The sequence below is a fragment of the Cibotium barometz genome, chromosome 4 (assembly GCF_041138505.1).
Source record: "Cibotium barometz isolate CiBa-2024 chromosome 4, ASM4113850v1, whole genome shotgun sequence".
Lineage (NCBI taxonomy): Eukaryota > Viridiplantae > Streptophyta > Polypodiopsida > Cyatheales > Cibotiaceae > Cibotium > Cibotium barometz.
Genome location: NC_141049.1, coordinates 42,986,493 through 43,008,509, shown reverse-complemented (window position 1 = coordinate 43,008,509; position 22,017 = coordinate 42,986,493). Strand labels below are relative to the sequence as shown.

Genomic DNA, 22,017 nt, shown 5'->3' with positions numbered 1-22,017 from the left:
GGCCTATGAGTTTCTTCAACCAATACACTTTGCTTGAGGCACTTTGTTGGGCATACAAGTCCTGCAATCTCTGCCACATTCCCCAAGCTGTCTTCTCTTCACAAATGCTGAAAAGTAATGAGTCTGACACAGACAACATGATAGTAGATCTTGCCAGCTCATCCATATCTTCCCACTCTTCAGCAATAAGAGAAGCGGGCATTACACCCCTTTCTTTGATAGGCTTGTGCTGCTTTTTCTGGAGCAACACATTGTAGCACTGGGTTTGCCAAATATCATAATTATGCGAGCCTTCAAGCTTCTTGATGTGAAGCAATGAAGAGCTCTCACCTGTGGTTGCCATAGCAAAATGCAACCTGTCAATGCCTGACTCCCTGCAAAATGTGCAAACACTGCACCAAAAGCACACAAAGTGCTCACAGTTTTTCTCCCAAGCTTTATCTCCCACTGCGGAAGCAAGAATGCAACTTTTCTCCCACTTTATGTGATGAAAACACCAAAATCTGGTTGCTGCAGATTTTGGACAGCACCTTAAATGTGCTCTTTTGCCCTTCCAAAGTACTGTACAGCAGTACTAAGTGCTAACCTGTAATGTACCAAACCTGTCCCGGCAAGTGCAGCAGCTGAAATTGAACCTTTTGGTCACTCAAAACAATGTACAGCCATGCCAAAACTTGTACAAATCTGTACCAAAACTGTACCAGCAGGTACAATAGCAGTAAATGCTCTCCTGGCTGTCCAAATGAGTGAAAATCAGACTTTTACAGTCCCGTATACTGCATACAACAGTCCCGAACAGAAATTGGGCAAAAGCCCCTTGACTGCAAGCTGATTTTTGAGGATTCAAGGCATAAATGTCTTGCCTGCTGCTTTGCCAAGCTCAACAAGCATAAAAACTTGAAAAGCCCCTTGATTTAAGATCAATTTCTGATCATACATGGTACATTGACGCACATGAAGGCATCCAGAGTGTTCACGATGCTTCCCCCTGGCCACATATACATCAAATACATGAAAGCCCCTTGATTTACAGGCACATTGAGTGCTTGTAAGGCATCAACACCTTATCCACAGCATCAAATGCGATTGCCTGCATGCAAATCAACTCAATCGGCACAAAAGCCCCTTGATTTGCACTGCAATTTGCTGCAATTTTGCCCAAATGTGCGATTTTTCACATCATACAGCATGTATGAGTGCTTAATTGCACAATTACATCAAAAGCCCCAAATTTCGACATCTAATTTCCTGCAAATTGATCCTGATTGTGACCAATTTCCTGCAAATTGATCCTGATTGTGACCAATGTCACCCAATTTTGCCAATTTTGCTCAAAATTGAGCAATTGGGCACCTGTACCTGCTCAATTGCTTGAATTGATAAGAAATTCCCAAAATATTGAAGGCAAATACCTCTGAAATTTCTGATTTTTCTGAGTTTCTTGACTTGCAGGCTGAGACGGAGGCGGTGGTGGCGGCGACTTCGGTGCTGGGCAACTTCTGGAGCAGCTGGGCAGCCCCACCTGGCTGTGGGCAGCCAGTTGGGTAGCCCTTGTTGGGCTGCGTGGGCTGTCATGGGCAGCCACGTATGCTGGTTGGCCAGCCCCTTAGAGGTGGTATCGGCCGGCGACGGCAGGGAACGCAGCGGAGCTCTCGCGAGAGGATGAAGTGTCGGAAGGTGGAACGAACACGCGTCGCACCAGTTTCGCCTAGCGCCAGCCGACGCCTAGCGTTTTTTCGCTCCACGCTTCGACTTCTGCCTAGCGCCTACACGACTAGGTGGCCGGCCGACTCCATATGCCCAGCAGCCTTCGCTCAACGCCTGGCGCTTCAGTTTCGCCTGGCTGCTGTGCGCTTCGCTCGTGTTTGCCTGCGCCGTGTAGAGCTGGCCTAGTATTCGATGGACGCCCTCGACCAAGGTACTACCAGCACCCGCTTCATCATCTACGCCCGCTTATGCTGCCTTCGTTCACGCCCACAAAGTTGTGAAGAGAAGAACTACGTGCCTGATTGCTGCCTGTTGCGCTGCCTTGCTGCGCCTGACTCCTTGCTACCATCAAGGAGAAGAGGAAGGGAGGGATCACTAAGGGCTCTGATACCAGTTGATGGGAGAGTATTAGGGTTAGGTCATGTGGGAGACATACACAGAGAAACAAGGGAGAGAGAGAGAGAGTTGTGGGGATAAGTCAACTCATGAGGCATGAGTGTGTGACTCCCCTATCACACATGTATATTGCACTAGTACACATAGTGCACTTAGTACATTAAAAGTACTAAGTGTACTATGTACTATAACTTATGGGCTTGTACACACTATAAGGGTGGGCATAACGCCTTTACCCCAACAAAAACTTTGCACTCTCCAAGAATGCCCTCCAAAAAAAGTTGTTGGATAGAGTGACCAAATCTGTTGGACACGACCATGCATAGCATCGTATTGGCGAAAGTCGACAAAGACAACCTTCAGATTTGACAGTAACGAACGTCCTAGTTGTTGGTCGGTGTCAGATGTTGGTGCCTGCAATGATGTTAGCGAAAAGGCGAGGTAGCTAGTGAGGGCATGGGTGGCGGGCAGGTGAACGCACAGATTAAGCGCGACAGAGCAAAACGGGCGCTATCAGGAGGCTTGACAGCTACGTGATGGCAGCAATGGTCAAAGCTAGCACGTGAAGGCGGTCATGGAAGGAATAGTTGGCACTATATGAGCACAGAGGCTACGATGATGGAGTCTTTCAAAAGCGGTCCAGAAGATTGCATGGAGGTTGTGGTAGCCAACGGACACGCCAACAGAGGCAACGACCACAAATGTGGCTGGTTGAAGTTTGGGCAAAGCAATATTGCTCGTCAGAAGCAGCAACAATAGCTTGGACAACACAAAGGGCAGATTGACGAGCAACATAGAGAACCCAACTCTAATACCATTTCTTACGTTTAGGGTTACACATGCCTAAGCTAAGAAGGATGAAAGATGTTCACGAATGTGGTGTAGATGGAGAGAGGGGCAAAGAGAGAAAGAGAACAAAGCTCAAGAGAGATTGTATTGCACATACAATGTATTCTATTCATTGGTGGCAAAAATCTCATCCTTTGTGAAAGGCTGAGTAAGCCAACACATGTGGCTCCTCAAGTACCTTACAACACTTCACCAGGTCTTTAAATTACCGGGAATAGTTGTTCCGGCTCTTCTTTCCCATCTCCAATTTGAACAAACGGTGAAAGTTGTCTATCTTGTTTTTAGTGATGAATTGTGTCTTAAACACATGCTGAAACACATGCTGAAAATCAACCCACGTTATTGGCTTGTGAAAGTTGTCTATCTTGTTTTTAGTGATGAATTATGTCTTAAACACATGCTGAAAATCAGCCCACGTTATTGGCTTCATATGGAAGTCCTTCCACCAAGCAAACACTTCATGCTAAAGCATAATTTGAATCTAACTAATACGCTGAGCATCAGTGTATTTGTACAAATCAAAAAAAGTGGTCCACTTCCCAAGCCAGCTATCAAAGTAAAGTTTCTCACACTCCTCACCGGAAAAAGGTTCCGGGTGGAAGGAAACCTACAAAGGAGGAGGATTACTAGTTGCATCTTGGGGAGCCTTGGAGCGTAACTCCGCCAACTGTCTTTGTAAATCAAGAACAGTGGAGTACAAAGAATCCACAAAAGGAGATGTAGGAGGTTTGAGGAATTGTTGAAGGCTGTCCAGTAGGTAGAGGAGGTTGCACATAGCCTACATGTTGAGAATACACCGCAACAAACTAAGAAAAAGCTTAAAGAAGGTTGGGATCCACACCTTTCTGTATCACCGATAAGGGCTGTCCCACATACTGAGGGAATACTTGTGGTATATTAGGTTGAACCATGCTACCACCTGGTACAAGAGCAGCAGATACAGTATCTACTCCAGGTTGAGTCTCTGCAGGAGAGGTTGGCATGGTTCTATGTACCACCATAGAAGAGATTGAGGCGTCCAAGTTCAGACCTGCAACCATGAAGAGAGGCATCCTCGTCACACACATCCAACCACACCGACCTCCTCCCTCTAGCCCGGTTAATCCCGCTTGATCAAGTCCAAGTTCTAGTTCCAACCCAATGATCAAGTCCAAGTTCTAGTTCCAAGAATCACTCGCTCATCCCATGAGTAATCTCTACAACTCCTACAGCCTTGTCGATGAAGCAAACCATGGAAAAGCTCTTTCTAGCAAGAAAACTGATATAAAACCTGTTTCAATGGTTTTCGGGCGATAAAAACCTCCAAAAAGCACTTTTTAGGGTTTTTGGAGCTGTTTCGGGTTTTTGAGATTTTTAGGGTTTCTGAATTTTCAGTCCGTACAATTATGCGCGGTTGTACGGATTCGTATGGCCGTATGGTCAGGTGATGACATGGCACAACAGTTGATGGAGGCACTCTGAATCAACGGGCAACGATGAAAAAATCCATGATTTGGTTCATGATCAAGTAGATGATGATGGAGAAGATGATCTCCACGTTTCAACGAAGATGGCAACGCGATGAAGAGGTTCTTCTTCAACTTCATGCTCAAGAGAGGCTCATGCTTCTTTTATACTTGGGAAAGCCTTGCTTTTTGCCAAATAGTGATGCTTTTGCCTTTTACTTTGCTTTTGGTCTTTTAATAGTAAAATATTACTCAACTTTAGTCAAAAGTTCTTGTTTTGCTTTTCTAGCTTCAAGGCCTTGCTTTTTGGCCCTGGAGCTGCTTTTTGAAAAAGCGGCTTTTAGCTTTTTGGTCCAGCTCAATCTCCTCTTTCCTATGGTGCCCTTGGCTCGTGGTCAACCCTGTGACTTTCTGCTCTTTCTTGCTTTTTGACCAAGAATTATGCTTTTTCTTAATCAAACCTTATGGACCTTGTCCCCATGTCTTCTTCCACATGTCTGGTGTCCGAGCATGGGTTTCATCATGTGAAATAGAGCTAGGAGGACCAAATAGTTACATCCTAGACTCTGAGTATGCACACAATACGACAGCCTACCTCACCGATACAGCGAGGAATACTTCACGTCTACGCGCTCCCCACTATGAGTGGCTCTCTAGTGAGCACAACTACAACACAACTTTCTTTTTGTGTGTCAGCATGAACACCCACAAGATAGACTTGGACTCCTTTTTTTCTACCAACAATTAATTAGTGGAGCTTGGTGATTAATTTCTAAGGGTATACCTCAATCAAGCTTCCCGTCTTACGTCTGCGGCACTGTAGATGTGTTGGTAAGTCATTGAACTCCTGGGCAGGGAGTCTCGAGTTCAAGCCCCACTTGCTAAAACCGATGAACACTTAAATCATATTTTGCCTACAAGGAGACTCCAAACTCTCCTCGCTCCCTCTGGGTTGGTGTAACAAACCTTTGTAAGGACTCCACCTTGACCAGTATGGGATTATTTAGCATTGAAATTGCACTCAAGAAAGATTTGCGACTAAGTGCATCTGCTACCACATTATCTTTCCCAGGGCAGAATTTGATGTCGAAGTCATATTCTTGTAGAATTTCAATCCATCTCCTTTGCCACATGTTGAGGTTAGGCTGGGTGAAGATCCACTTTAGACTTTTGTGGTCAGTTACAAGCTGGAATTTGCCCCCCAAGAGATAATGTCTCCATAACTTAAGGCAATGAATAATTGCTAAGAGCTCCAAATCATGGGTGACATAATTTGCTTCATATTGCTTCAGCTTGCGGGAAGTATAAGCGACTGGTCTTCCTTCTTGGCCTAAAGACACCACCAAGTGCTAGACTACTAGCATCAGTAACCACTTCAAATTCCTTGGCGAAATCAGGAAGTTCAGGACTGGGACAGAAGTAATAATGACCTTGAGTGATCAAAACTGTTTTGATGGATTGGCAGCCACACTATTTTGCAATCCTTCTTAAGAAGATCCGTTAAAGGTGCAGCTACCAAGGCATAATCTTTGATAAAAATCCTATACCATCCCGTGATTCCCAAAAACCCACGAGCTTCACGAACTGATTTGGGGGGTGGCCATTCCAGAATATCCTTGACCTTGGCGGGGTCTACTGAAATGCCATCTTTAGAGACGATGAATCCAAGATACTCAATTTGATTAGTAAAGAAGGTACATTTGCTCTTCTTGGCATAGAGTTTGTGTTTGCGCAACAATTGCAGAACTCTACGCACATGCTCCTCATGCTCTTCCATTGATTTGGAGTAGATTAAGATGTCATCAAAGAAAACAAGCACAAATTCATCCAAGTAAGGATGGAATATATCTTGCATTAGGCGGTTGAAGGTTGCAGGAGCATTGGTTAACCCGAATGACATTACAGTAAACTCATAGTGGCCATAACGGGTATTGAAGGCTGTCTTGGGTATATTTGCTTCCTTGACTTTGATCTGATAGTAACCAGACCTCAAATCTATTTTTGAGAAGACTTCGACTTGTAGGGCTTGCTGCCGCGGTCGAAACGCTTCAGTCGGATCTCAATTCTGAGATCGTTTGCTCACCGTATGAGCAAAAGACTATAGCGCATGAACCCTTTTTTAAGGCAAAAACCTCTTATTAAAGTCTACGCAAATGGGGAGGGGGGGAGGGATTGTGAGATGTCCTTAAGACAAAAATGTTTTGCAAAAGGGGAGAAGGGCTGAGGGCTGGGGGGGAGAAGAGTTAAGGACACTACCTCCTAGCAAGAGGGGGATGGAGGAAAATTGCCTTATCTGAAAAGAGGCAAAAGAGGGGGTGTGAGAGGGGTGGCTGCAAGGGACGGTTGTACCACAGCAAGTACACTGCACAGGGACGGACGGCGGTACAACAGGGCATACGCTGCGCAAAAAAGCGTGTTGCCTGTGGAGCACCCCGGGGGTTTATATAGCTGTGGGGTGTATTGTCCGGGAGTTCTCCTGGTCGTTGGGGTTCAGACCGTTCGTCAATCGGACGCCCGGTCGTGCATTTATAAGGTTTAAAGGTAGTCGCTTTTCAACTAAAATGACTGAAATTTGCGTATAAGCTTGATCCGGTGTCCGTTTTGGATGCTGTAAAATCCTATATTAGGGTAAAATCGCGCGCAGATTCCAAATTTGAACTCAGAATTTGAAGATTCTAAGTAGAAATGACTCAAATAATAAAATCATTGATTTTTATACCATAAAAACTCATAAATTTATCTATTACATGGACATTTCTTTATTGGTGGAGATGGGTATGTTACATCCTTCGCCCCTTAAAGAAATCGAGATGTCCTCATCTCGTCATGAATTGGGGATAATCCTTTAAGAGTGTAGCTTCATCTTCCCAAGTTGCATCCTCTTCAGGGTAATCTTTCCACTGTACTAGATGTTCTACAAGAGTTATTTCGGAATCTGAGTGTCACGATTGTGACGTGTTTATGTATCAGATTCTCTCTTCATTGCTGATTACTGTTGCAGATGCAAAGAGTTACCAGCCAAAGGGAACCCCTACCCTCGACTGGTTGCGACTCTTCGTCAAAGGATGTACCTCTTCATCGAATAGCCACATCTCTTCGACGAATGGTTGTATCCCTTAATGAATGGTTGTGCCTCTACATCGACTAGACACATCCCTTAGCCTAAAAGTTGTACCCTTTCGTCTAAGGTCATGTCCTTTCGTCAAAGGACATGCCTCTTCAAATGTGTCTCTTCATCTCCTATATAAGAGACCTATTGTACTCAGTTTAACAACAACAAGTCAATTCAATCTTGTCTCAAGTGTTCTCCTGAAGGTTCTTGTTCTAAGTTAATTACTTAAGTAGTAATTAGTACACAATATGCAGGATTAACAACATAATCCTCACAGTGGTATCACAGCAAATTTTTTCCTACCTGTGGGTTGTGAAGCCCTCACCCTCTCCGCGGCACTCCCTCATCCACCTCTCCTCTCGGTGTTGTATGGAAGAAGCAGAGCGATGGTGGACTTGGCGTGAATCCTTGCTCGCAGTAATGTAAACAAGCACACAAGGTCTCACACCCATATACACGTATTGTGTGTATAGCAGAGAGGGACCCCCTGCTGTATTTCCGGAATACCCTCCCTCCCTGCTGACTGGTGGCGTTCGGCGTTCGCAACATGGCAAGAACTGCCCCCTTTGCTGCAGAATATGGAGCCCCCCCCCTCTCTTCGCCTTGGTTGCTGCCAACGTGCGCTCTTGTTTGCTGAGCGTGGCTGCCGGTTGTGAGCCGCCTTAATATATGCAGCGACTGCTGGTGGCACACTGTTCGAAGCGATTCAGTCGGCGATTCAGCCCTTCGAAGCGTCACCTTCGCACCTCCAATCGGCGACGGCCTTCGAAGCGTCAACCTTCAAAAAAAAAAACAATACAATACATTAATACGTGTACAGCCACGTGGAATTCAAAAAAAAAAACATAAAAACACCCAACAGGCGTGCGTAACCCGCTGGGCGTCCGTTTGGGATTTACTGGTGTGAACAGCCACCGTGGGCGACTCGGAAACCACCACCCGGCTGTCAGGATGTCGCCTAGTTCTTACTCGCCTCCTTCTCTCCAGCGAATAGGCGCCCTTCTTCCTGGCTGTTCGTGGGTTTTCCTGGCTTTGCCCACACCACATACTCTGTGTGCTCTCACCCTCTATGTGCATGCTTCATGGACAACTTCCCGGAGGAACCCAACATGCACATCTCGTACCTGAGTTACATCGACGAGATCCCCGAGGCTGTTCTTCCCGAACACAGCCCTCCTCGTGCCCTCACTCCGGAATCAGTGCCACTACCCGCCGATGTTGGGTGGATTCCAAGTCTTCCGGCCTCTCCTATCCCAGCATCCCCGGCCTCTCAGGTGTACCGCATTCATGTCAGCAACCCGCATGTGACCGAACCCGACACTTGGGCGATTTGGACTATTTTCCTCACCTGCGAGCCACTGCATCTTACTCATTTCGAGTATTTTCTATCACGGTACCCGCAGTTGGCACACTTTCTTCCAGAGTGCAGTGTGGATGGCTTACGCAATATCTCCTCCACGCGCCCTCCTGTGACATTTTACTGCGAGATCTTCGTCCCCGACTATACTCCATTATCTCCGGTGCCCAGTTCTTTGGAGGAAGCCGATGCAGTAACTTCGGAGGACGATCCCGAAGAAGTGGAAGACCCCGACTTCGCGTACGAGGATCCTATTACTGCCTCTCCAGCAGCTGTTCCTTCCATTCTACATTTCGGGTGGACCTTTCCTGCTTCACCACAGTACTCTCTCTGAGTGCTCCAGATGTCGACTTCGCACGACAACGTGCCACCCGCCGATCCTCAGATGGAGGCCTTGCAGATGACTACTCTCCAACAACAGATGGAGGACTTACAAAAGGCCTTTTTCGACGGAATGGCATCAATGAGATCCCAGATGGAAGACATGCAGCAGCGGCACCAACATCAGCGCGAGGGATCCAAGAAGTCACAGCGAGCGCATCGTTCACATTCTCCACAGTCATCATCATCATCCTCGGTGGGCCAGCAGGACGATCCCTTAACTCCTCCCGATCCGACTGCCGAGGTAGACAATGTTGAACTTAAACTTTTATATAAATTAATGACCACAGCACAAACACGAAAGATGGACATCAAGTTACCTGAGCCCTACAATGGCCGCCGTGATAAGCGGTTAATCGATCATTGGCTCTACAAAATGGAGGTTTATTTCTCGAATACCGAATTGCCTGAGAACAAAAAGGTGGCATTGGCCAGTACCCTCTTGAAGGATACCGCCTTCCTCTGGTGGCGACGCAGGATTACAGATGGCAAGTCTACTCCAACGTGGGATAAATTCCTGCGTGCTCTTCGCAAGGCTTTTGAGCCTGCAAATGCGAATTTTCATGCCAGGTCTTCTCTCCGCCGCCCGAGTCAAACTGGCTCCGTGGCCACGTACATCTCAGAGTTTCAAAAATTGACTCTGCAGATAGAGACACTCAGCCCCTCTGACCAGCTTCACAGCTTCATTGACGGGCTTGAACCCACAATCCAAGACAAAGTCCATAAGTACAATCCTGCCACCCTGGATGAAGCAATCTCGTATGTCGAGCGCATTAGTGATTACCGACGTCCTCCCAGGAACTTTTCCTCTGGCGCCCGTTCCTCTCAGCAGAATCGATCCAATGGAACTAGCCAACCCCAGCGTCCTAATTCTGGACAACCCAACTTTCGGCGACCATATTCTGGACAACAGTCCTTTCAGCCGCGCTTTTCCGGGCAAACTTCCGCGTCAAATGCAGGATCCTCTCAGACCGAATCCTCTGGCAGCAGCAGAATCCGAGATCGGTCTCGACAGGACCGTCGCAACAATGATCGGCGCAACTTCAAGCGAGAAACCTCTTCAGGACAGCAAACCTCTTCATCAACTGCCCCTTCATCCCAACCTAGTCGCCCAGGCCTTTGCACAATTTGTTCTGGCGATCACCGGTGGTATGAATGCCCTCAGCGTCCTAAACCCTCCAACACTCGGCGCAATTCTCAGGTGGACAGTTGTCACCATGCTGATCATGACCCGCCTCCTGTGAAAGACAAGAACAAACAGATGGCTTGTTCTGTTCGCGTTTCGGAGTTTGTCAGTACCCTGATGCTTAATGGCCAAAGTACCAACCCTGTTCCGGTGAATCTTTCCAAACAGGTCCTTAGTCTTCTTGGCTTCATTGGCGACCATCCCATCAATGTGCTGGTGGACAGTGGCTGTTCCACTAATTTTGTGGGCACTTCTTTGGTTCACGAGCTTCGCCTACAGACCCGACATTTTGTGGATGCTTTTCAAGTGGAGCTTGCTGATGGTTCCTTCCTTAATTGTAACCAAAAGGTGCAACAGCTCCAGTTCCAGATTCAAGATTACCAGGATCACCTTAATTTTTCAGTGATGCCGTTGTCACATTATGACATGATATTGGGACAATCTTGGTTGTATCGATATGATCCGGTGATCAGCTTTCGTTCCCATTCAATCCAATTATATCATGATGGTCGAGAGCTGGAACTTCATGGCCTTTTCAGTGCCAAACCCATCACCGTTGTTTCTGCCCTGCAAGTAAAACGTCTCGTTCGCAAACGTGACAGTACAACATCCTTGGTCATGTTACGGGAGATTGAAGCAGAAACCAACGTCCAAAAATGTCCAGTGAACTTTGGATCTCTGTCAGAGATGATGGTCTTTGGCAAACCATGCAATTTGAAGACATGTTGCACGAATAATGACGCCACATCTGGGGCTGAAGCAGCTTTCTTGCAAGGAATGAAATGCGCCATTTTGGAAAATCGATCAACCACCACAAGAATCTGAGCATTGCCTTTGGATGAACGAGGCAAGGTGGTGATAAAATCCATACTGATACTTTCCCATCTCTCATTGGGAACTGGCAACGGTTGAAGTAACCCTTGAGGAAGTTGTCGAGAGGCTTTCATTGTTTGACATGAATGACAAGCTTTGACAAATTTGATAACATCTTGCTGCATCTGAGGCCAGAAGTATGTAGCAGACAAAAGCCGATATGTCTTGTTGATACCAGGGTGAGCAGCATAAGGAACTTCATGATGTTCTTGAATAAGAATCTTCCGCAATGAAGTATTGTGAGGCACACAAATGCGGTCAGAGAAGAACAGCAACTCATCCATGATAATATAGGCTGCAAACATGTTCATTTCTGCAGGACTGGGATTAGAAGATTTGAGAGCACGGAATGCATCTCCAAAATCTCTATCCGTCAAATATTCATTTTTGAAACAAGCAGGGATTTCCATTTGCACATCTGTGATGGCAAAATTAATGGCTCGAGGCATGCGACTTAAGGCATCTGCAACCACATTCTGAAGACCAGGAACATACTGAATAATCATGTGGAAATTAGCCAAGAATTCAACCCATCTGCCTTGTTGAGAGTTCATAACAGGCTGAGTGAAAATATACGTCAGAGATTGATGATCTGTACGTACAACTGAATCTGCTCCAAGAAGATAATGTCTCCATGTTCGATAAGCATGCACGATTGCCAAAAACTCCTTATCATACACAGGATACCTGCTTTGAATGGCTGAAAACTTTCTGCTGTCAAAAGCAATGACACGATCATTCTGCATCAAAACTCCACCAGAAGCACGATCTGAGGCATCTGTCATTACATCAAAGGGCTGAGTGGGATCTGCAATGGCCAAGACCGGGGTTGTCGTCAAGGCATGCTTGAGATCATTGAAGGATTGCTCAGCTTCCGAAGACCACTGAGGTTTGTCCAGCTTTGTCAGTTCTGTCAAAGGGGCAACAATCTCCGAAAATCTATGCACCTTGTTGTGATAAAAGTTAGCAAGTCCCAAGAAAGATCGAACATCTGAAATGGTGAGAGGCAAAGGCCAATCCACAATCGCCTGAATCTTCTTAGGATCTACTGCAATCCCATTAGCAGAAATGATGTGACCAAGATATTCCACATGGTTTTTGAAAAATTCGCTCTTCTTTTTGTTGATGTACAGCACATTGTTGCGTAGTACTTCAAAGACTATCTGTAAATGCTCTTTGTGATCGACCATAGATCGGCTAAAAACCAGAATATCATCAAGATAAACGATCACGAACTTGTCCAAGTATGGCCCAAAAATTTCATTCATCAGGGTCATGAAAGTGGCCAGGGCATTGGTTAACCCAAAAGGTATGACCAAGAATTCATAATGGCCATATTTTGTCCGAAAGGCTGTCTTGTATTCATCACCATTACGGATACGAATTTGATGATAGCCAGACTTTAAATCAATCTTGGAAAACACCTTAGCACCAAGCAGTTGGTCGAACAATTCATCGATGCGAGGTAAAGGAAATTTGTTCTTGATTGTCAGCTTGTTGAGAGCACGGTAATCAATGCAAAGTCGCATTGATCCATCCTTCTTCTTGACAAGTAAAACCGGGGCTCCGAAGGGACTTTTGCTGGGACGGATGTGACCTTTGTCCAGCAACTCCTGTAATTGCTTTTGTATCTCCTGAGATTCAGAGTAAGAAACACGGTAAGGAGCTCAGGTTGGAGGAGGTTGACCTGGGATAAGATCAATCGGGTGATCCACAGGACGACGAGGAGGCAATGTCGTCGGAAGATCATTCGGAAACAAATCCTGAAAAGGCCTGAAGAAGGGTTGCTCCAAGTAAGCAGTAGTTGATGACGAGTATTACATTCAATTCCGTCTGGCATCATGGGAAGATTATTTACCACTCGTGGAATTTGCTTATAATAATTCCCATCATTCAGCAATTGGATTAACTCCATTTCAAGCAGCATATGGGCATACTCCTCTTGTGCCTACAAACTTTGTTTTACAACACAAAGTGGCGTTGGCAGATCAGTTGGTTCAGGAGATGCAAGATGTGCTTGTACAAGTTCGAGATAAATTGCAACAAAAATATCAAAAACAGGCCAACAAGCATCGTCGACATGCAGAATTTCAAGAAGGAGATTTGGTCTTATTATATGTGGCACCTCACCGCTACAAAACAGTGAAGTCAGTTTTTCCAAAGTTACGACCTCGCTTCTATGGGCCTTTCAAGATTCTTAAGAAAAATTCAGCTGTCAGTTACAAGTTGGAACTTCCACCGTCATGGGGAAAGATTCATCCGACTTTTCACATTTCTTGGCTCAAACAGTATATTCAAGGAGATTCGCCTGTTCCAGACTTATCTTCATATGTACCAGAAATTGAAGATGACCATATTATCCTTGTTCCAAAAGTAATACTTGACGTAAGACAGAAGGAAACAAGAAGAAAGTTGACTACAGAATTTCTTGTGAAGTGGATGGATTTGGATGAGTCTGATTCCACTTGGCAAACAGATGAAGAAATGCAACAGTACCCTAACCTTCTTCAGGAGTTCTTTGACAAACGGATGTCTATCATTTGGCACATGGGTTTTATTTTAAATGGGAGGGAATGTCACGATTGTGACGTGTTTATGTATCAGATTCTCTCTTCATTGCTGATTACTGTTGCAGATGCAAAGAGTTACCAGCCAAAGGGAACCCCTACCCTCGACTGGTTGCGACTCTTCGTCAAAGGATGTACCTCTTCATCGAATAGCCACATCTCTTCGACGAATGGTTGTATCCCTTAATGAATGGTTGTGCCTCTACATCGACTAGACACATCCCTTAGCCTAAAAGTTGTACCCTTTCGTCTAAGGTCATGTCCTTTCGTCAAAGGACATGCCTCTTCAAATGTGTCTCTTCATCTCCTATATAAGAGACCTATTGTACTCAGTTTAACAACAACAAGTCAATTCAATCTTGTCTCAAGTGTTCTCCTGAAGGTTCTTGTTCTAAGTTAATTACTTAAGTAGTAATTAGTACACAATATGCAGGATTAACAACATAATCCTCACACTGAGGTAGTGCCCTCCTCCATAAGAAGCCTGTAGTTTGCGTTCCATCTAATCTCAAAGGTCATTCCATAAATTTGGAGGACTACCTTTTAACAAGGTTCCAATGGGCATTTGGATTTGGGAGGAAAGGAAGGGAGAGAGGCCGGCCAGGTTTCATTGATGAGTAGGAGCTGCTTGAGGGAAAAGGCCTTGATCATAAGGTGGACCAGTAATAGTATATGGAAGTTCAATTTGGTCCTTATTTGATGGATTAAATCTGCATAATGGGACTCAAATGCATTTCAGGAATCTCAGGTAGCGTTCCATCCAATCTCAAAGGTCATTCCATAAATTTGGACTACCTAAATTTGACGAGTGCGGAGGTCGAGATTTGATTTCCAGAGGAGGATAAAATACCTCAGCAAATTTGGGGTGTGGACCTCATGAGTCACTGTCAGACTCTATGTCACTACTCTCATCATCGAGTTGTATATGTGAATGTGGGATTTGGGTTGAGCTGTTTGTGAAATAGGCATCATGTTGGCGAACGGATCTTCCTCAGCCTTGAGTGGTTGCGTGGGTTCTGACCTTACCTGGTGCAAAAGTTCAGGTTCGATGGGGGATGGCGCGCGAGTCCACTACTACCAAAATGGAGTCATATCCTCCTTGAATTCACGCGTAAAACCTTGAGAAAATCTGAAAATAAACAAAAGAGAGAAAGTACAAAGAGAAGAAACCACACTAGGGATCGGAATAGCTTGGACCGATCCCCCCCTCTGAGTTACATTAGATAAAACCCCTTGGAGGAGTCTTGAGTATAAGTTCTTAGTGCTAGAGAGCTCTCTTGACTTTTCACATGTCTCAACAATGAGAGGATAGCTGAATTTATAGTTCTTGCACAAAAGCACTTAAGAAAAGCACTTTAAAACTCACTTATAGCCCAAAAAGCATCTTTCTAATAATAAAAGCTCTTCTCTTTTTGTATTTAAAAAGCTTTTAATCTTTGCTTTCCAAAAGCTAGTCACATGATTCCAAGCCTGTAAGGTGGCCCTGCATTGCTATCATGTGACGTGGAAGTGCCACACCAGCATCACCACGTCATAAGTGCCATGTCACTTTCTTTCTTTTTTCAAAACCCTTTTTTTTGCATTGCGTATTTGCATGTCATCAACCTATATTTTGATGCTTTGGTGACATATCCCCAAGTTATTAAATAGTTGTCCTCAACTGATAGGTCTTGCTTTTCGCTGCTTTTTCTTGTTGTGGGCCTAGCTTTTCTCTCTCTAGCTCTTGAGAATATTTAGAAAGGTCCACAGTACCTATTGGACAACTTAGGATAATGTCAAACCTCCGGAGATGCAAAGTAGACTCAGCCATAATGAAGCCTAGCACTAAGGGAAGTAGCAAATAGAAAGAATTAGTACAACAAATAAGTAGTTGATAGGACAAATGCACCGCTAAAGATAGAAAGAATAAGCACAATATCCAACGCCCTTCTATGCTTATCTGCAGCCTTTTTCTGCTTAGTCCTTGACCTCTCTATGGCTGTCCACACCTGTGCAAAAGCCGTAGCCGTATCCAGATCTCTGACATACGTATCTGCGGCAAAGATCTCATCCTTAGTCTTTAGAAGTAATGGTAGCACAACTTTGCCATAAACAACCTCGAACGGTGCCTTTCTTGTGGAACTATGCACTGTATTGGTGTAGGCAATTTCTACTAGTGGAAGATACTTCTCCCACTCCGTTTTCTGTTCTGGCACATAGCACTTTAACAAATCCAATATGGCTGAATTTGCTATTTCACTCTGGCCATCCGTATGTGGATAATACAAGGAATAAAATTCCAATTTTGTCTCTATATTGTCAGACAATGTCCTCCAAAACAAACTGGTGGTCTTGGGATCTTGATCACCAACAATAGACTTCAGCATTCCATGATGTTTGAACACTTGTGCCAAAAAAATCCTTGCCATGTGGTCTTCCTCACTGGAATGAAATGAGCTTGCTTACTGAACCTGTCCATAATGATCCAAATACCATCATTCCCAAACTTTGACTTTGGCAATGAGAAATGAAGTCCATCGCTATACTTTCCCATGGGCTCTCAGGCATGGGTAGAGGCACAAGCAATCCTTGAGTCTTTTGATGATTATACTTGACCTTTTGACAAGTCAAGCACTCGAATACATACTTGTCTGTATCCTTTCTCATGCTAGCCCAATAGAAGAACCATTCCAATGCCTACATGGTAGAAGAAATACCTCTAAGGTGGTGTATGTGACTCCTCCATCACTTTTTGCCTCAAATCCTTGGTTACGCATAACCATGTATCAATCAATGGTCACTGAATGTACTTGCCGTCTCCTAGATACAGCATCTGCAACTACATTCTTATTTCCAGGTGTATGGATAATCTCAAAATTAAACATGGATAAAAAATTTACCCACTTCATACTTCTCCTTCAATAGGTTGAAAGCATGTCTCTGACGCTCATCCCATCTGAACACTTCTTTCTTCTTGATTAGATCATGCAATGGAGCGGCAATGGTGGCAAAGTTTCTAATGAACCTCCTGTAATTAGGAACATAATCCCAAGAAACTCCGCACCTCATGTACACATTTCAATTCTGGCCAATCCTTGATGGCCTCAAGCTTTGCTAGATCCATCTGCACTCCTTCCTTACACAATATGTCCAAGGTAATGTATCTCTTCTAAGAAACACTCACTCTTCTTTCCACTGATGAACAACTTATGCTCCTGTAATTAGGAGCATAATCCCAAGAAACTCCGCACCGCATGTGCACATTTCAATTCTGGCCAATCCTTTGCTGGATCCATCTGCACTCCTTCCTTAGACACACTATGTCCAAGGTAATGTATCTCTTCTAAGAAAAACTCACTCTTCTTTCCATTGATGAACAACTTGTGCTCCGGCAACTCCAGGAATTCCTTAGCTAAATGTGTTCTATGCTCCTCTTCGGTCTTGGAAAACACAATGATGTCATTAAAGAAAGTGCCTACATACTTTCGATGTGGTCTAAAGATCCGATCCATCATGCGGTTGAAGATAGCAAGAGCATTTGTGAGTCCAAAAGGCATCACCAAATACTCATACAATCCAAAAGTGGTATGGAAGTTCTTGTGAATATCCTGTGGTTGGAAGTTCTTGTGAAGTGGTATGGAAGTTCTTGTGAATATCCTGTGGTTGGAAATTCTTGTGAATATCCTGTGGTTGGATCTGAATCTGATGATAGCACTCTTCAAGTCAATCCGACTAAAGAATGTTGTGCCTTCCAACCAATCCAATATATCATCAACCATCAGTATAGGAAACCGATTCTCGATTGTAATCTTGTTCAAGGCTCTATAATCCACGCACGTAGAATGAGCTATCCTTCTTTTGCACTAGAAGCACTTTGAGAACAAAAGGGTGAAGAACTAGGCCGTATCAACCCCTTTGATAGATCTCTTCTTGTGTACATGATAATTGCTTCTTGAAGTCTTTCCATTTCTTGGGAGATGTTCCCTCAACCATGAGTGCACCCCACTAGACATTGACTCCCTCCATAAGATGTAAACTAGCCATGCGAATCTTGGATGACTCCGAATAGTTTTCAAAACCAAAAGCAATATTAAATTGACAAATTAAAGTGATGGATTTGTATGTGTAACCATAAGGTCCAACATATGGTGTAAACCACACCGTTCTTCCTCCTTCTTTGAGCTCCTTAGCTTTCTTTCCATGCCGTAGAGAGAGTGACTTAGAAGGGGAAGAAGAAGAAGAAGAAGAAGAAGATGAGGAGGAGGAGGAAGATGAAAGGCTTGATGAAGAAGATGGGCTCCTGGACCTTTTCCGACTATGTCAACTTTTCCCACGATGAGTGTGGGCTGATTTGGAATGGCTCCTCTTCCTTTCACGAGAAGGTGGAGGATTGGGTGATCTCTTTGAAGGAGATCTCTTTGATGAAGACTTGATTTTCAGCCGCATCCCCCTTTGTTGGTTCATTTTCTCTCTCTTCTTAGATATTACTCAAAGAATCTCATCAAGTCGGTGACTTGGTTCTCTTCTTGGTGGTGAGTGCTTCCCATTACTTGAAGAAAAAGCAAAAAGCACCGCATATAAAGATCGTTATCCCTCATAGAAGAGAGATATAACCTTTGCTCTGATACCTTTGTAATAGGCCTTTGTAAGGGTTGTGGCACGGGTTCTTCAAGAAAACAACAAGTTCATGTGTAAAATCTTGAGAAAATCTGAAAATAAACAAAAGAGAGAGTAGAGAGAGAAGACACCACACTAGGAATCTGAATAGCCTTGGGCCGACCCCTCCCTCCGAGTTATATTAAATAAAACCCCTTGGAGGAGTCTTGAGTACAAGTTCTTAGAGCTGGAGAGCTCTCGTCCTTTTACATGTCTCAACAATGAGAGAATAGCTGAATTTATAGTTCTTGCCTAAAAGCACTTGAGAAAAGCGCTTTAAAACTCACTTGTAGTCCAAAAAGCAGCTTTTTAATAATAAAAGCTCATCTCTTTTTAGTATTTAAAAAGATTTTAATCCAAAAGCTAGTCGCATCATTCCAAGCTATAAGGTGGCCCCGCGCTGCTATCTTGCCACATGGCAGTGCCACATCAGCATCACCACGTCATAACTTTTTTCAAAACTTCTCCTTTTTTTCCCCTTTTTTTTGTGTTGCATTTTGGCATGTCAACAACCTGTATTTTGATGCTTCGGTGATAGTTGGGCTTGGAGAGGAGCAATATAGTTGACTAACTAGCTAGTAGCAATCTCCGCTTCGAAAGGAGGTTTTGGAGAGGAGGGAGGTGGGGGAGGGGGAGGGAGGGCGGGGGAGCCCTGCTTCTTGTCTTACAAAGGTACCTACCACCCCCTTACAAAAGTAGCAAGGTGAGGCTTGAACCTTAGAACTTTTGTTTATGAGACATTAGCTCTTATCACTAGGATACACAACCACATTGTTTTGCCATTGCATACTACAAATATAAAAGATATGTTTAGCTTGTTGCCTTTAATAGCACATGCTTAAATTTTTGTTTTGTTCTTGCGTTGCATTTGTTTTGCTTTACGCTATGTTGTTTTTTTTCATAGCATTAGTAACATAAACAAGCCTTTGTATTACTAAGGTTAATATATTACTTACTCCTCACTCTAATTAACGGATTGAATCATTAACTTCATCATAGCACAAATAATTAAAATGTCCAAAATCTTATTTTCACCCACTTAGCTCATCAAGAATAGGCTAAGGTCACTTATGACCTTCCCTTCTACACTTGCATGTGCATTTGTGTATCCATTCAAATTACATGAAAGAAGCAACACATCCCCCATGCATTCTTACATTCATACATGCATACATATAAATGTGCATGCTTGACATGCAATCACCTAAATAACCTGATTGGGATAAGTTGACTCTATCGATGTCGCTTGTGTAATTTCCTCCAAATGAGATATTCGTGCTTCCAAGTTTGAATAAGACTTTTCAGCCTGCAACAGAGAAAATGGCCAATAAAAGTATCATCCATTAGTCATACATCCAAAGAACTCATAGATGCGTATGCTAAACTTCCAAAATAAGATAATGAAATTTTTTATGATGCCAGTTATGATGAAATATATGATACATGTCCTAAAAACTAGGTTAAATCCCATACTTAATGAGGGGAAGGGTTGTAAGGCCTATATATCTAGAATGTAAGAGTGCAACGAAAGACTTCGACCAAAAACATGCATACTAAACTCCTGTTGGATTCTAATATTGTAACAAGAATGTTTCTAATAACAATTGTAACTACTGCTAAAAGAATTGAATCAGCCAAAATAGCAAGAAACGATGTGGTAACAACTAGAACTTCATCCAAAAAGTGTTGCAAAAGTTCCCATGGTGATAGAGGAGTTTCTCATATCCTCAGTTCCTGAATGTGTTTACAATTAGGGCTAATTGGCCAATTAGGGCTAATTGGCCTTCTAAGATAATCAAGCACACTGTCACCAGCCTGAACATCTCCCACTACTTCTACACTTGGACAGACTCTAGAGGACACCATGACACCCGAAAGACCAAGGATGTACAAGCTTTGGGAATGGGAGGTTTACCAAGTACAAGAACCACGGCATCAGGAACAGGATCTTGGTCAAGCAAGAGGACTTATTCGCACACGAGGCATTCCTTGCAATGCCCACAAGCCCTACGGAAGGATTAATTCATGGTGGGTGCAGGCTCATGGTTTTGATGCCGTTATTTTGGGAAAAAAAAGAGAAGCCAACATGTAAGCAGATATCTTACAAACGAGACAATTTCAGATATAGAAAAGGACCCCTCTCTTGTAGGTACTTGGCAACTGACAACAATGCAGACATTAAGCACCAGATCTACACTTAAGATATGTAATTACGGCCCAAAAAGGAAGATAGAATAAGAGTTGATAACGTAATTAAGGTTAACCAAAAAGAAAATCTTTATGTTAAGTATGAATGTAACACAAGCACAAAGAAAAGCTTTGTTATTCCAAATCTGTTGTTTATGCAGAACACCCAGAGGGCCCCGGGGAAGCGCTTCCCCCGCCTACAGTGGGTGACTCGCTCAATGAAATGGAGCCTATCCCAAAAGGAAGATAGATTAAGAGTTGATAACGTAATTAAGGGTTCTCTAACAGTTTAGGGTTGAATTAAAGAGCAAAAAGAAACGCCTGTTGACCTTACCTGCTCAGAGAGGCTGCGGTGGCCTGTTTGGAGCTCTCGCTGGACGAAGTAGAAGCTCCCAGCTGCGGCGCACGCAAAGCCCGCCATGAAAGAAGCGAGCCGGGTCCTCAACATGTACATCACTGCCATGCCTGCCTGTCCGCCCGTCTGAGTATTCGTCGCTAAAACTAATAAAGCGGCCAATTTCTAAGGCTGAACTAAGATTTTATACTTTTTATCGATTATTCTTTTAGAAGCGTTAGAAAAGACAATAACTACACATACCAGAATTGCTGGTTGTGGCGAGTGACGATAGCGGATCGATTCGAGTGTGATGTGTGGCGCATGCACGTGAGTAGTGGGGTAGTGGCATCCTTAATCCGCTCATGCGAGTGCATGCCCCTAGTACGTCATCGGGTGTGGTTGACTACTCGGGCCTTGCATGGCGAAGCCTTGTAGTGGATGGCATCAAGGTGAGGAAGAGGGAGCAAATGGATGGGGGGACTGGGATCCGGAGGCTGAGGAAGAGATGAAGCGTCGAGGGGAGGACATTGAGGCGGAGTGTTCCAAGAGGAAGTGCGTGTCGGACTGGTTGAATGAGAGACTCTGTAATCAGGTGAAAAATAAGGTATGTATAAAGCTTAGCCAAGATTTCGTCAGAAGCCAAATAGGTGGCCTTGCATGGCGAAGCCTTGTAGTGGATGGCATCAAGGTGAGGAAGAGGGAGCAAATGGATGGGGGAACTGGGATCCGGAGGCTGAGGAAGAGATGAAGCGTCGAGGGGAGGACATTGAGGCGGAGTGTTCCAAGAGGAAGTGCGTGTCGGACTGGTTGAATAAGAGACTCTGTAAATCAGGTGAAAAATAAGGTATATATAAAGCTTAGCCAAGATTTCGTCAGAAGCCAGATAGGTTTGTTTTTAATGTGCAGCATATTTATCTCATGTCCAGGTAAGCCTCCTTCGAAGGGTGAATTAGGTAGATGGCTCCAGGAGAGCATTCTACATGAC

The 22,017-nt window shown here is 44.2% G+C and overlaps 1 protein-coding gene across 6 annotated transcripts in view; it reads right to left on the bottom strand.

Moving 5' to 3' along the window:
• Positions 1-21,225, bottom strand: part of LOC147639285 (uncharacterized) — a 66,844-nt gene extending 45,619 nt beyond the window's left edge. For 2 of the 6 annotated variants that reach the window (XM_086789624.1, XM_086789634.1), the window contains exons 1-2: positions 21,030-21,225; positions 19,713-19,814 (exon numbers count right to left, since the gene is read on the bottom strand). In XM_086789624.1, coding sequence (XP_086645750.1) covers positions 19,713-19,814; positions 21,030-21,158 — 231 coding nt within the window. In that variant the 5' untranslated portion in view covers positions 21,159-21,225. The remainder of the gene's footprint in view (positions 1-19,712; positions 19,815-21,029) is intronic. The other 4 variants (XM_086789642.1, XM_086789615.1, XM_086789608.1 and 1 more) reach the window with 4 other exon arrangements.
• Between the last annotated feature and the right edge of the window lie 792 nt (positions 21,226-22,017).